This window comes from Lottia gigantea (assembly GCF_000327385.1).
Source record: "Lottia gigantea unplaced genomic scaffold LOTGIsca_1, whole genome shotgun sequence".
NCBI lineage: Eukaryota > Metazoa > Mollusca > Gastropoda > Lottiidae > Lottia > Lottia gigantea.
In genome coordinates, this window is record NW_008706746.1 from 1,035,678 (window position 1) to 1,049,462 (window position 13,785).

Consider the following 13,785-nt stretch of genomic DNA (forward strand, 5'->3'; position numbering starts at 1 on the left):
GGAAACCCCTTGAGGCATTCTGTACGGAAAACGCACGCTGGACGCCGCACCAGAAACCGTATTCATTATGCTCAGGCCTTAATTCATTGAACTATTTTTTTTCGTTTTGTTGTGTTTTGATCTATCGCTTCCAGATTTAGATATAAGTGAGTTTTTGCGTTAAAGATACAGTTGAAAAAGAAGAAAACGATTGCACGAGGTTCGGATGCAGACACGATTCTATTCGCTGGTCCTTTTTTTTTACTGCACCCTTATCCCACCATGCACTACACTGGTCAAAGCACCTCATCCAGAGGCTCAAGATGTTTAGGGGCCCGTGGATTTTTGGTCACTCACCCGGAAAATTTCCATGTATTTGGGCCTTCACAGCCAGTCATAGCTGAAATAGGACTTGGTTCAATTAGCGGTAAGACGATCCAATTGTCGGGTTAGAAAATTAAAATTTGCGTTTGGGAAGACTAATGCCCCCTGCATGAACAATATCTTCACTATCGAAGTAGAAAAATTGGACACAAAACATTTCATTGCAATCGTCACATACCTAACACCATTTATTGCATTTATTTTTTACACGATAAACTTTATTCTATTTAGATCAATCATTTCCTTTTTTTGTAAATAAATAACTAAAGTAAATTAGCCGATATGTCGTTGTGTTTGATTAATATGATCGTCTTCCGTACATTAAAGACCTCAATTAAGAGTGGCAAGACAGGAATTAAGGAGAGCTTTTGTTCTGTTGTTCAATATTAAAGTAGAATGTATAAAAAAAAATACACAGTACCTTCACTGTTTAAATTTTATATAGAAGAAAAACAGTATTATGAAAGATAAAATGTAACAGATAACAATAATCTAAGAATAAGACACTCCCATTTGTTTCAAGGCTTGAGACATGATAAACATTATATCCAGCGTATCTTCATGATTCATCCATTTACTCTCCAGTAATCCTGAAACACAAATAGATACGGGCACATAAGCCAATTTGACAGCAAATGGATCCACCAGTGCAAATAATCTGACAAAATATGAAAGATTTCAATACAGAGGATATGATCGTTGCCAATGTACAACCACACAGTCAAATTTTTTTTTTTAGCTATTTCTTATTTGCTGCAATCGGAAGAAAAGAAGCTTCGTAATCCAGAAAAGGGTCAAAGGTCATATCTGTTGACATAAAAGGGAGATAACTCACCTTCTTTTAAGCATTTTCTGACTTCGTTGGCTTCAAAATGGAATCCTTGACTATTTATATAGTTGAGGGTGTATTTTTCTTTGACTGGTATCAGGGGATATTTCTTGTTCTCTCCATTAACTACAACCTCAGTTGGACACCAACATGGATCATTTACCTTGAAAAAAAAAAACATGGTTGTAGGCTAGGTGTTTAGAAGGAAGGGAGTGGAGATGTTTAATTCAACAGCAATAAGCAATATAGACCTTTATTTCATAAATTGAGACATCTTCACAATGTCAAGCTATAAGGAACTTTATTATATACCTTGACGTCATTAGCCACTTTATTTGCAAACAGAATGCAGCAATTTGATTGTAAGCCAGCGAATATATCCAATCAGAAATGAAATAAAATGAATCGAGTTTTATGTCCTACTTTTATACATCTAATTGGGCAAATTATTATAAAATAAAAAAATCTCTTAAACGGACCTGTATTGAGCCCTTTGTTCCCATGATATGGAAGAAATTATAAGAATTGGTGACTTCTGTATTGTAATGTAATGTGGCAATTCGACCATTGGAATATTTTAATATCAAGCTACCACATAAATCTACACCTAAAACATATAATTCACAACACAATGTCACAAATCCCATAATACATCAATACAGAAAGAAACACAATTGAAAAATCAGAAGAGAAAAGGAGAACGTAATTTCTTGTCATTTTATAGAGATAATAACTGAGCACAATAGCTAGCACTTCTAAATTTAGTAATTTACATGAGTGAAAATTTACATGCTACATTTTTTGTAGTAAAGGCTTGTGATGTGATCTTTATTTGACAGAGCATGATAGCTTTAAGTAAGATCAATCTTTTGTTAGTTTTTTATATTTACCTTCTTCACTGAGAAAGCCTTGAGCCGTGATGGATTCTGGTCGTCCTTTAAAAAACATATTGGTTAATAAAATGGGATAAATTCCTACATCTAACATTCCCCCTCCTCCTAATTTTTTGTATTTTATTCTCTCAACGTCCACGCTACAGACATTAAACTGACCAATGACCGACTTGGCTTGACCAATATCTCCACCAGATACCATTGACAATACATCTTGATGTAATGGGAAAAATCGTGACCAGCAAGCCTGAAATAAATATAAAGATAATGACTGACACACAGGTTAGGCCAGTGCTTTTTTGAGAATTTTTTTTTTTTTTGCCAAAAAATAAAATGAAATGACATGCAATCACTGCATTTACAAACTAATGTGATACAAGAAAGGTGGTTATTGCAGTCAAGGTATTAGATGCAGTTCAAAAGTTTTAAATACTGAAGATGAACCGTCCCAGATTTCCTCGAAGTTTGAAAATTTCTAAACAAAGGGAAGTAACTCACCTCTAAATAAAACAGTTTTTTAGTTTTTGCCACTTGAAGAACTTCCTCTGTATCCTGATAGGTGCATGATGAAGGTTTTTCACATACGACATGTTTTCCGTGGTTCAGGAATAGTATAGATAGAGATTTATGGTAGGTGTGGATTGTTCCTATATACACTACCTCTATAACATCAATAAACAAATTTGATTGGTTAATAAGCTAAGGGTAAAGGAATGAAAGTTTACTTCCTGCAAGGGAGTTTTACCTCCTTCTCCTTCTGTGCTTGTTTGGACTATCAAAAACTGAGAATGTCATGCATTATGCAATGAGGGGGAATTTTGTCTTCCTTTTGCACAATTGATTGGACTGTTAAAGAGAGGCTATGTCATGCATTGTTCAATGAGGGAAAATTTTGTCAGTACATACATTGGCATTAGTCTACTTTTTCCGATTTCCTACTGTTTACAAATCTTTAATCTGTACAGTCTGAAGAGATGCATGTGTACAGGTCAACAAAAATCTGGATACAGGCCTTGAAAAATCTGGAGATTGGGGTAAAAAATTTCAAGACTTTTTCAAAGAGTGGTAGCACGAAGGGTCTCAGTTAGTTGTTCCATCTAAACCCTAACTAACCTATGTTTGGATCATTAGCTAATTCTTCATAGCTTCCATATGCAGTTGGAATATCGAAATGATCAGCAAATTGTTTGGCTTTATCTAGATCTCTAGCTGCTACTGCTACAACCTACAATATTATATTGATAATGCGGAAAAATATGACCAAAATATTTGTCATAATGCACAGAACCAATTTCATTTCTTCAAAATATTTTCCTGGGGGAGTACCTCTCATATCCCCCATTGGGGGCTTGCACCTATGACACTTCAGCATTCTAAATATCAACCCGAACAATGGTCCCCCAATTCAATTCAGTCTGCTCCCTATTTGTACCTACAGTCCAAGGCAACTGATGATAATATAAAATTTGATGGGTGTACTAACCTGATGCTCTGTATCAGGAGTTGATTCTAAACAAGCTGTGAAATCATTTGATATTTTACCAGCAGAACAAATTCCCCATTTAGTTGCCATTTTCTTGGTGGCTATATTAAAATAAAAGCTAATAAAATACGGAGCAAAAGTATTGTCTAATTTAAATTAGACTGGATCAAGTTAGAACTTAATTAGATAAATAAAATAGGTATCTAAGATTCATGTAACCAGTACATGGTTTGAGGAATCAGATCTACTAATCACCAAGCAAAAGACAAATCAAATTGTTACTAATACTGTTCCCTATCTCTCACTCAGTGTGTTCACATATTTAACTATGTATCCTATTATGATATTGGAAAATTATTCCAAAAGATTTGAAAGTTTTCTTCTGGATAATATTCTTGTTGTCAATTTCTTGCTCCTCTTCAGTGAATCTTCTCACTTTGCCTCTTTTAATTCCTTTATAAAAACATTAGCCCCCATATCCTGATGAGGATTTTATATCTTAGACTAAAACATGAGTCTGAGGCACAAAAAAGGCCAGTTGTGGCTCCCATGCCACCTCACCCCAAGACCCACAATTTGGGTCTATGTTATGTAATAATATTGAAAGAATACTCTTTCAATCTGCAGAATTTAAGCCCTTTATTTTCAAACAAATTTTCCCCTAATCCACCTTAGAAAATAGTTTTAAAAATAATTTTTGTGGTACCAAGAAGATCTAGTCAAAAAAAGAAAAATATACAACATTCAAATATTACTAACCCTAAGAGATGAAGATACAAATAACAGTATATAAAGTTGTGGACTGTTTTGTGGTAAAGTTTAATCTGAATAATGGATAACCTGAATCCTTGACCAACTACCACAGATAAGAACTGACCATGTATTCAACAAATGAATGCTTTTATCAGAATATCTAAAAATAATTTTTAATTTCTATATCACTTAAAGGGAGAGGTTCACCAGTTGCAGGGGTTGATTCGGGTAATGATATAGTCTTCAGAAGTACTAGAACTTTACAAAAATCACATTATCCTTTCAAATATACTTCAAGCTAGAAATTTCACTCTTTTTTTGTATAGCTGTCTTATCTATATGGCAGTCTCAAGAATAAAACAGTCTTCAAACGTGGATAATCCTGGACACACATGGATTTGAAGACTCCAATTTCAACGGTGATATATGAAGCCTATTACTGATTAGCTTAGGTAAAGAAATCTGGTACGTTCTGTTGAAACGGAGAGCGAATCTATCCCTTTATAAGACTAAAATGTAGTTAATAAGGCGACTTCTCTAACCTGTACCGTATGAAATAACAAACTGACTAACGACATTATCGTTTATAAAGGTAAATACATGTCATGAAACCTGACTCTACAATACGGTACAGGTTATTAGAGATACCTGTGGAATATTGTCATTCCTGAAAGAAAAAGACCAACTCACCTGTTATTAAGGTTGTGGATTAGGTAAATTCTGGGAGAGAACTGTTAGAAAATGATGCAAGGGAGGCCCTTTCCCCCCCCCCCCCCCCCCCTCAAAAAAATTAATAAGAATTTGGTCTTATACATGCAACATTAGCCACCAATTGGCTGACCCCCACCACCCACCCCACCGTGGAAAATTTGGTGGCCCCTGCTGGCCCCCTTAGCTTAATACCTCATTGAAAAGCCGCTGACACGGAGCTCATGAGCCCAATCAATGACTGTGGGTTGTAGGCTAGACTTTTTCAAGCCTTTATCGGGTTAAAATGATGACTTTATAATCATGTACTGATAAAAGATCAGGGACATTATCAATGATCAATTAATTTTATTATCTATTTATATCTACATTATGATTGTGAAATATGAAGAGGTTTTCTAAATTTTATATGTGTATCGGGACATTGATAGCATCGTTTTACATTCTTGTGAAAATGTAGTATTGATATTTATTGTGTCAGTTTTCAAAACTCGATTCTTGGGTAGATGCCACCGTCCCTTAAAGTCTTAGAATGAATATTTAATTTAAGTTTTGGAAAAGGTCAATATTAGTCTATATTCATCAGTTATCTTACCTGGTGTCATAAAGTTACAACAGAATCCCTTGAAATCTGGAAAATTGGAAAATTCATAAAAATAAGTAATTATTGAAAAACTCTTAATCTTGATATTAAGCGTTTTTCAATAGCCTAGTTAATTGCATATTTATGGATACTTACTAAGTTTTTTGGATTTATCAGATTATATAAGGATCCTGTTATGTTATGTATGACACCAGGTATTTCTACTGGCTCTTATTCGCCAAGTTTAAAATTCTTAAATTTTTATGTTAATTCTAAGACGTAGTATAACTTTAAATAAAGAAATATGTACTAATTGCAGACATGTTGAAGAGACAAAGCATGTGCAATGGCTCAACTACCATAAGTAGAGATTGATTGACCCAAGTCCACGGGTAGCCATCCCATAAAGGTCCCCACCCCAGAAAAAAAATTATCAAAATAATGTATCAAAGTAAGTATATAAAAGGTTAATCCAATAAAGTCCGTGAATCATACACTCATCTGCTTGAGCCACTGTGCATATGTAAATTCACAAAAATTGCTTTAGAATATCATGCTGGGCCATTATGGTAGATGCTTTATATATGTACATGTATATGTTTTTCAAGTTATCATTATAAAGTTGTTAATCGAAAAAAAAACCCCTTTTTTAAAAGTATGTTGTGGGTGACTATAAAATATAGTACAAGTAGACAAACAATATAAAATACTATTCAAATTGCCGATATTATAGTGTGTTTTTCTAGTGAATGGCCGAAATTGCCATGGTTATTAAAATTATTATAACGTCATGATTTTAAATGAACCAATGAAAATCGAGTATTAATGACAATAGTATATCATACTATATGGTATTATGATAGAATCTTTATCTTTTTATCAATAAACATGTTTATAGTTAACAACATGTGACAAGATATTGCACGTTCATCTCTCTACACGTCCATTCTTGTAGTAAAATACACCTGTCGTGTTTATGGACTGTGAACTGTAATATATCAATAATCTATAACATACCATATATAGAATATGTTATGAAATGGTCGCTTAGCAACAACCAATCACTAGCCAGTATTCAAATCTAGTGTCGACCAATCAGGATCGAGTATTTTAAAATAACCCCTTCTTCTTTGTTTAAAAAATCAACCAACCGAATTTTACTATCGTCAAATTTACTACTCCATAACTTTTCAAATTACTCAACATGGCTTCCAGAAATTCTCGATGAAAATTTGACAATTGTTGTGAAATTTTAGTGAAAAGTGTTCAGAGGATTGAAGCGGAGTAGAATTCAGGGTGTTGGAACAAAGATTGGTGATTTGGGTGTATATTTGAGTAGTTGTCATTCCGAATTGCAATCAACCGGCCAAATCAGCTGAGATTTTGTGGTTTTGTGTTTCAAGGACATTGTAAAAGATTGCCGAATTTGTAAGGGAATTTCATAATGGAGTACTTCAATAATTTGGAAAATGACAACAACATGTCGTTGATTGATACCATCGACTCAATGACGAGTGAAGAGCGACATGAGTTGGATATATTTTTGAATTCCGACCGACAGGACTGTGCCATGGATATAAATTTAAAAACAGAACCCAATTGTGGGTTACCAGATTTTGACCAGTTAGATTCCAATACAGACTATAGTTCTTTAAATTGGCTTCAACCTAATGGTTTGGGAAATTTTTCAGAGGAAAGCGAGAGTGAAAATACAGACCCTAATTTATTGGTAAACCCACAAACTGTTATTCCAGTGGACATTTTTGTGAATTCATCAAATGGAAGTGGCAATGCAACTCTATCTAGTATCAATTCTTCTATTGCTCAAATTTCTTCTCAAAATAACATTCAGATAGTAACAGTTACTGCCCCTGGCATTGATGTAACGTCTAATTTAATAAATAACAACACAGTTCGATATCAAACTGTTAATTTCACATCGCAAAATAACCAACCACAACTGACAAAAACTATCATGTCTCCCTCCTTAAGCTCTCCAGTATTAGTTGGACATTTACAAAATGGTGTTCCCCAGTCTAGATCTGTGATTAGTTTACCAGCCGTCCAATCTGCCATCGAACAAGGGCAGGAGGAGGAAAAGAAAAAACAGGAAAAAGTGTTTCCGAAACCAGTTTATTCCTATAGTTGTTTGATTGCTCTGGCTCTTAAAAACAGTGACAGTGGCAATCTACCTGTTAGTGATATTTATACCTTTATGATGTACGTCTAGTTTTTATATTGTTCATTTTTTAACCAAATATCAGTATATCAATAGAATTCTATAAAGATGTGTAATAGCAACTGTATTTTTATTTTTTTCATTTCAATTTCCAACATTTTCCAAGTAATTTGATTTTTGTTTTAGATCCACTATTTATTCTTTTATTAGCCAGAAGTTTCTGAGTAAACTTACAAATTTCTGAGGATTTGAAATGGTTCTGATATTTTCATTTTGATATTTTCAGAGATAATTATCCTTATTTTAAAACAGCTCCAGATGGTTGGAAGGTAAGTGTTTAATTTCTCAACCCTGATAATAAATCTCACCCAAACCTGGCAGACCCCCTCCCCCCACCCACAACCATTCAATTAAAAATTCAAATTCAAAAGTCATCTGGGGTTATTTGAAGTGGATTTTGAATTATCTGAAAGTATCCACCTGTTATGAGAAATACTGGACTCTGATTGGTTGATTTAAATCATGTGATAAGAATACACCTGTTGTCCTGTAGCCAGTATCAAATATAATAGTCTTTTATATCTCAATATATTGGATTATAGTCTATACAATTTCAAATGTTTTTAGAAAAAAAATACAATTTGATCATTTACAAAAGAAAATTTTTCAAACATGTTTGTAAGATGAGACATGCAGGATACATGTTTTTCATATACAAAGACTCAGACAAAGGAGTAGATATTTTAAGACAATGGGCCTTAATAAATTTTTGTCAGATACAGAGGGCAATTTTATAGGGCAATATAAATGTATGATATATCTACTATGTATAATGATGAATATGATATCATAACTAGTAATTATATAACCATAACTACCACTTGTTGAATTATTAAATACAATGTGAAACAATGTTTTACTTTGTTCTAGAGATCTGTTGATGAAAAATTCCTTTGTTTGCTATCTCAGTCAACAGTGGGTAGGGTTCAAGGTTTTCTGAAACATTCATTCTGGCCTCAAACTTTTGGTTCAGACTGTTCAACAATCATTTGATAATACAAAGAATTGTGCATAAGACCTCATTCTAAATTTCATGTTTTAAACAATTTTTTGTCATTAATGATTTTATTGAAAAATTCTAAAAACAATAATGCTCACAACCCAAATTTTCAGTCAAATTCAAATTAACAAAATTGCATATTTTTGATATTTGAGGATAAACAGACATTTCTAATTTATTTAAAAAAGGAACAATTTTTGTGACTTATGCATTTTTTCCAAAATTGAATTATGTCTCTGTTCTGTTTATCCAAAAGCTTTGATCATCCAATTTCATCTCTAAAACAAATGAGCAATTGTTAATTGTTTAATTAATTATAATGATAGACACAAGGTAATCTTCCCTGTCATCTATAAAATTGCATTGATCATCCGATATAATGGTTAGGTAATATTTGATACAATAGTACCTCCAGTCCCCACTCCGTTTTTCTATAATAAGGCCTTAATTATGATAATAATTATATCCCTTATATGAAATGTCTAGAAAGATTTGCAGCCTTTTAGATTTTTCCCATTATTAGAAAGCAATATCATAAAATGTTAACAATGAAAAAAATAAATCAACAAAACATAGCCACCAGTTATGGATTTAGTCCACACCACAGGCTGGATTTGACATCACTGCTAATTGGTTTTAATCATTGAAAGGTTTTAACACCCAATTTTAATCTTTTAAAATAAATCTGTTTCTTAATTAGACTACTAGATTGTTAGTACCTCTTGAATGTTTCATCACCTTTATAAAATTATTTTATCACCTGGTTATTTCACATTAATTCTCTTTAATACCTTACCAATCCCAACTTTACTAATAGTCTTGGGATGACATGTCCTCAAATCTCACAATCAAGATAAGGCATTCCCACCTTTCTAATTTCTACAGGTTGATTTACTACTTACTAATTGACCTTCATGTTTGGTGACATTTGACTGTTCATTTCCTGCAGCAGTAGTTAATCTCTCTCCTAAATTGCCCTGAAAGTCTTTCTGTCAAAAAATTTTTACTCTAAAAACCTAATCTTTACAGACTGGCTGAAAATTTTACCTTTATAGATCTTTTTTAATATCAAATTTTTTACTCCAAATACTATTTTAATATAGTTTGTACTATTATATTGCAAATATGCCAATGATGTAAATGATTTGTGTTTTTGAGTCAATCTCTCAAGAATTGGGGAATTGAATAGTATACAGTCTATTATGTCTCCCTTGTACATAAACTGAAAAAATCTTTATTTGGGATTAAGATTAACTTATAATCCAAATTAATGTGATTAACATATTAAGTGTGATAATCTCCATCCCTCATCTATTCTGTTTACTCAGGCTACAATATTTTATCACCTGGTCACTTCTGAGCTCTTTCTTATATATCCTAAGGTATTAGGGGTTGAAACCTGTTGACTCTCAGAAACACTGCTATGGGCATAGAACATTTCTTATCTTGAGGAAGATTCTATATACTTAAGATTAAGTCCTTTGTCCTTCTACTATTTTGCACTATGGTTTTCGAAATGACAAACCAATTTTATCATGATTATTATTCTTTTTTTTTTTAACTTTCTCAATTGATTAAAATACCAATACAATATTGAGATCTCTCTGAGTTGATGTGTACCCAAGATGTAAACTTAGCTTCTAATTTATATTTCATAGATGTAATAGGTCCACTTCATTTATTTCAATATATCATTATTTTCATTTGAATTTCAGAATTCTGTAAGACACAACTTGTCTCTAAATAAATGTTTCCAAAAAGCTGACATCCAGAAGAATGCCAATAATGCTAAGAAAGGATGTTTATGGGCGTTAAACCCAGCCAAAGTTGAGAAAATGGAGGAAGAAATTGTGAAATGGAGGCAAAAAGATCCACAGACATTACATCACAGTATGGCTCATCCAGGTTTGTTACTTTAAATCATATTCATCAGGTAAACTGCGTGCATGAGCTTCATACAAACAGAATTATAACCATGTCCTGTCTCTCGATGGCAAATAATGATAAGTATAAGCTATATTAAAAACTAGATACAAAGACAGGTTAGGGCATTATTTCTGTAGATTTAATCTAAAGATTTTAACAAATTTCAAAGAAGTTACTGATAATAAATAAAGGAAGGTTATGAATTTATGGAAAGATTCCCTTACCATTGTTTCCCCTAGGATCTCTATTTAAAGCTACAAATTTATTACAATAACTGAAAATAAAAACAAACTCCTTGACTTTCTTCAAAAACAAAGTTATTACCCTGGACGATAAAGACACATCACTTCAAAATAAAGGAATAAACCCTTAAAATAATTAAACAATGAAATTAAGCCCCTGATACAACTCAAATTCAATAGGGTCAAATGTCTTACAATAATATTGAAGGGTGTCAATTGTTGTATTGACAAATAAGGAGAAATTTTAACTTTTTGAATGTCCAGCCCCGATAATATAACCTTGGGGGTAAGGGTTATTATAATTAGCCATAACACCTGTTTTCTGGGGGTAAGAATAATATAAAATCAGACCCCTGATCTTTAAAGGGCCGTTTATACCTGATTACCTTTAATTATAGGACAGGTGTCTAGCTGGACAATGGTTTGAGGGGTGAACTGGACAAATGTTTGGGTTTAACTGTACAAAGACCTGGGGTTTCTCGATAATGCTTTTGGAGTTTTCGAAAACTGTCAAAAGGAAATCTTTGTATAAGTGTGCAAAGATTTGGTGTGATAATATTGTATTTGAACTTGACAAAGGATTGGAAATTTTTGGTGCCAGTCGACAAAAAAAAAAAAAGCACATGAATATAGAGATTTGTGTTGTGGGGTTTGTTGAAATGGGCATGTTTTATATCAAATTGGGCAATCTACTTCCCTAAAATGAGGGATCAGAAAAGTATAATAGTCTTAAATCTGATAACAAATTAAATCCCCTTCCCTCTCCCCCCTTAAAGTAAAGTTATGACGGTCAGGTAGATTGCTGTACAAACTTGATATTAAAATGACTAATCCTCTCCTCCCTTGTTATAATGCTGTAGGATAACTTGCTGCATGACCCTGATATTAAAAAGACTAATCCCCCTGTGGTCACTGCCCTTACAATAGACCTGTTGCCTTTCTTTATTCTAGTCACACGTCACTGATTAGAGGGTTACAACCTCGCCTCCTGTCCCCCGTTTTAATTTAAAATAACTTTATTCACCTGGATGGGTTGTATCAATGGGGGAGCTGAAGTTAAGATGCACAGGTGCTTTTTAAATTGGTCACTTTGTATTTGTGGCTTTGCAAGATGATTTTATAACTATAGATTATTTTAATGAGGAAAAATTAAAATTATTATAAGATGTCTTCAGTGTTCTGAAAATAAATGTAAATGTTTTCTATGTTTTTTTTTTGCAATGAGTAATTTTGTTTTTAAAGAAATCTAAAAATTTTCTTAAATATTGTTAAGTTTGATGTATATTTTGGAGCAAAATATTTGAACGATTTAAAGTAAAAAACTGGTTAGTTAATAATTAATACCTGAAGAAATTAGATAGGGATGTCCTGAATTAATTTACATAAATGTCACAATTAACATATATATTAGTATAATAGTAATTAGCAATGATGTAATACAAAGAAAAGTTATTTGCTAATTAGAATAATTACAATATTTAATGATAGTTACATCTATTGATTGTTCTCCAAGAGATGTTTCAGTTTCAAATTATGATCACACATGAACACTTTTATCAGTAACATGTACAAATATTAAAACAGAACCTGAAATATATATTTATGTTCTGTTTAAAGGGGTCATTCCGCTTTTTTTGTAAAAAGATTTTCATGGTCCAAAAGGCATAAATTATACATGAAAATATTTATATCTATGTATCTTCTGGAACAAACTGAAATTGTTTTAAAAGGGTTAATTAAAAACGAGAGTACTAATTGTTAAGTAAGCAGTTAAAACTAGTTTGAGTATAAAGGCTAGATAATTTTAGTTCAAACCTTATCCAGAATAAGTAGGAACATTTATTTTTCTACGATTAAGCATTTATTTTGATAAAATCTGTGCACTCAGTTTCCAACACCAACCAAAAAACAATTTTGGGGATTTTTGAAAGAATTATACTCATTCCACTGTAACACAAAATTAAGCAGGATTTCATTTAAAGATACAACTACAAAGTATTTAATAACAGTTTGAAAATAAACAATTTCTGCAACAGAACAGAATCAAATTTTATACAAAATTGTCAAAAACAAAAATGATTTCACTTTAAAGATATAAATATTTGGATAACAGTTTGTTAGACATTAAAGAAAATTTGGTTTGTTTGTAACATTGTAAAATTTACACATCAAATATTATCTCAAGTTTTATTTTTGTCTTTTGTTGACAACCTAACAGTTTTCTGTAATTAGATTAAGATCATTTGTAATTAACAAATTGGTCTTTGTTATGTATTATCTGTAGGTAAACATCAAAGGTAAAATGCCCTACATGGGGTCTACATCTTGCTTGGGGGTTCAACTAATTATTTTAAGGTTTTTAACAGTTTTTCAAGAAGGGATTGTTTTAGAAGGAAAGGTACATCTTTGTGTTTGAGTTGTTCATTGTTGAAATAAATAATGAAAGAATTAACTGTGGTCTTAATTACGAGTGATGTAATTAGTAATTAGTATTTCATTATATTTGCCCCTGGCAAAAATCTCTTCTAATCATTCAGATGGCAAAAAAAAATAATTTATATTTTCATACAATTTTCCACTAATAATCAGTAGGATGTAAAACTTCACTCATTTCAATTTCCCACTAATAAACTTATTAAAATGCAAATTGGATGTTTTGTTTTCTCTAAGTGATTGATTCCATTTGCAATATGTAGTAACCTTCAGATAAAACATGAAATAACACATTCAGATATAGAAATACAATACATTAATGCAGGGTATAAT

The 13,785-nt window shown here is 32.2% G+C and overlaps 2 protein-coding genes across 2 annotated transcripts; one reads left to right on the plus strand and one right to left on the minus strand.

Moving 5' to 3' along the window:
* Positions 1-785: 785 nt before the first annotated feature.
* LOTGIDRAFT_208067 (hypothetical protein) lies at positions 786-5,048 on the minus strand. Its single transcript, XM_009045419.1, has 9 exons — positions 5,012-5,048; positions 4,328-4,481; positions 3,569-3,669; positions 3,199-3,310; positions 2,584-2,747; positions 2,083-2,332; positions 1,672-1,799; positions 1,199-1,355; positions 786-953 (listed from the first exon to the last, which is right to left on the minus strand). Exons 3-9 carry the CDS (start codon positions 3,656-3,658, stop codon positions 856-858), a joined length of 999 nt encoding a protein of 332 aa, XP_009043667.1. The 5' UTR covers positions 3,659-3,669; positions 4,328-4,481; positions 5,012-5,048; the 3' UTR covers positions 786-855.
* Positions 5,049-7,719: 2,671 nt separating this feature from the next.
* LOTGIDRAFT_77849 (hypothetical protein) lies at positions 7,720-10,755 on the plus strand (the record flags this gene model as incomplete). Its single annotated transcript, XM_009045420.1, has 3 exons — positions 7,720-7,832; positions 8,078-8,120; positions 10,567-10,755. Coding segments are annotated over 3 exons (345 nt in total), but the record flags the coding sequence as incomplete, so codon positions are not given.
* Positions 10,756-13,785: the final 3,030 nt, after the last annotated feature.

Coding starts and splice junctions, on each gene's coding strand:
- LOTGIDRAFT_208067 (XM_009045419.1), bottom strand. CDS start 3,658: ATGGCAACTAAATGGGGAATTTGTTCTGCTGGTAAAATATCAAATGAT. Junction 3,311..3,568: donor CTCCTGATACAGAGCATCAG/GTTAGTACACCC, acceptor ATAATATTGTAG/GTTGTAGCAGTAGCAGCTAG. Junction 2,333..2,583: donor AAAAACTGTTTTATTTAGAG/GTGAGTTACTTC, acceptor TATTTATTTCAG/GCTTGCTGGTCACGATTTTT.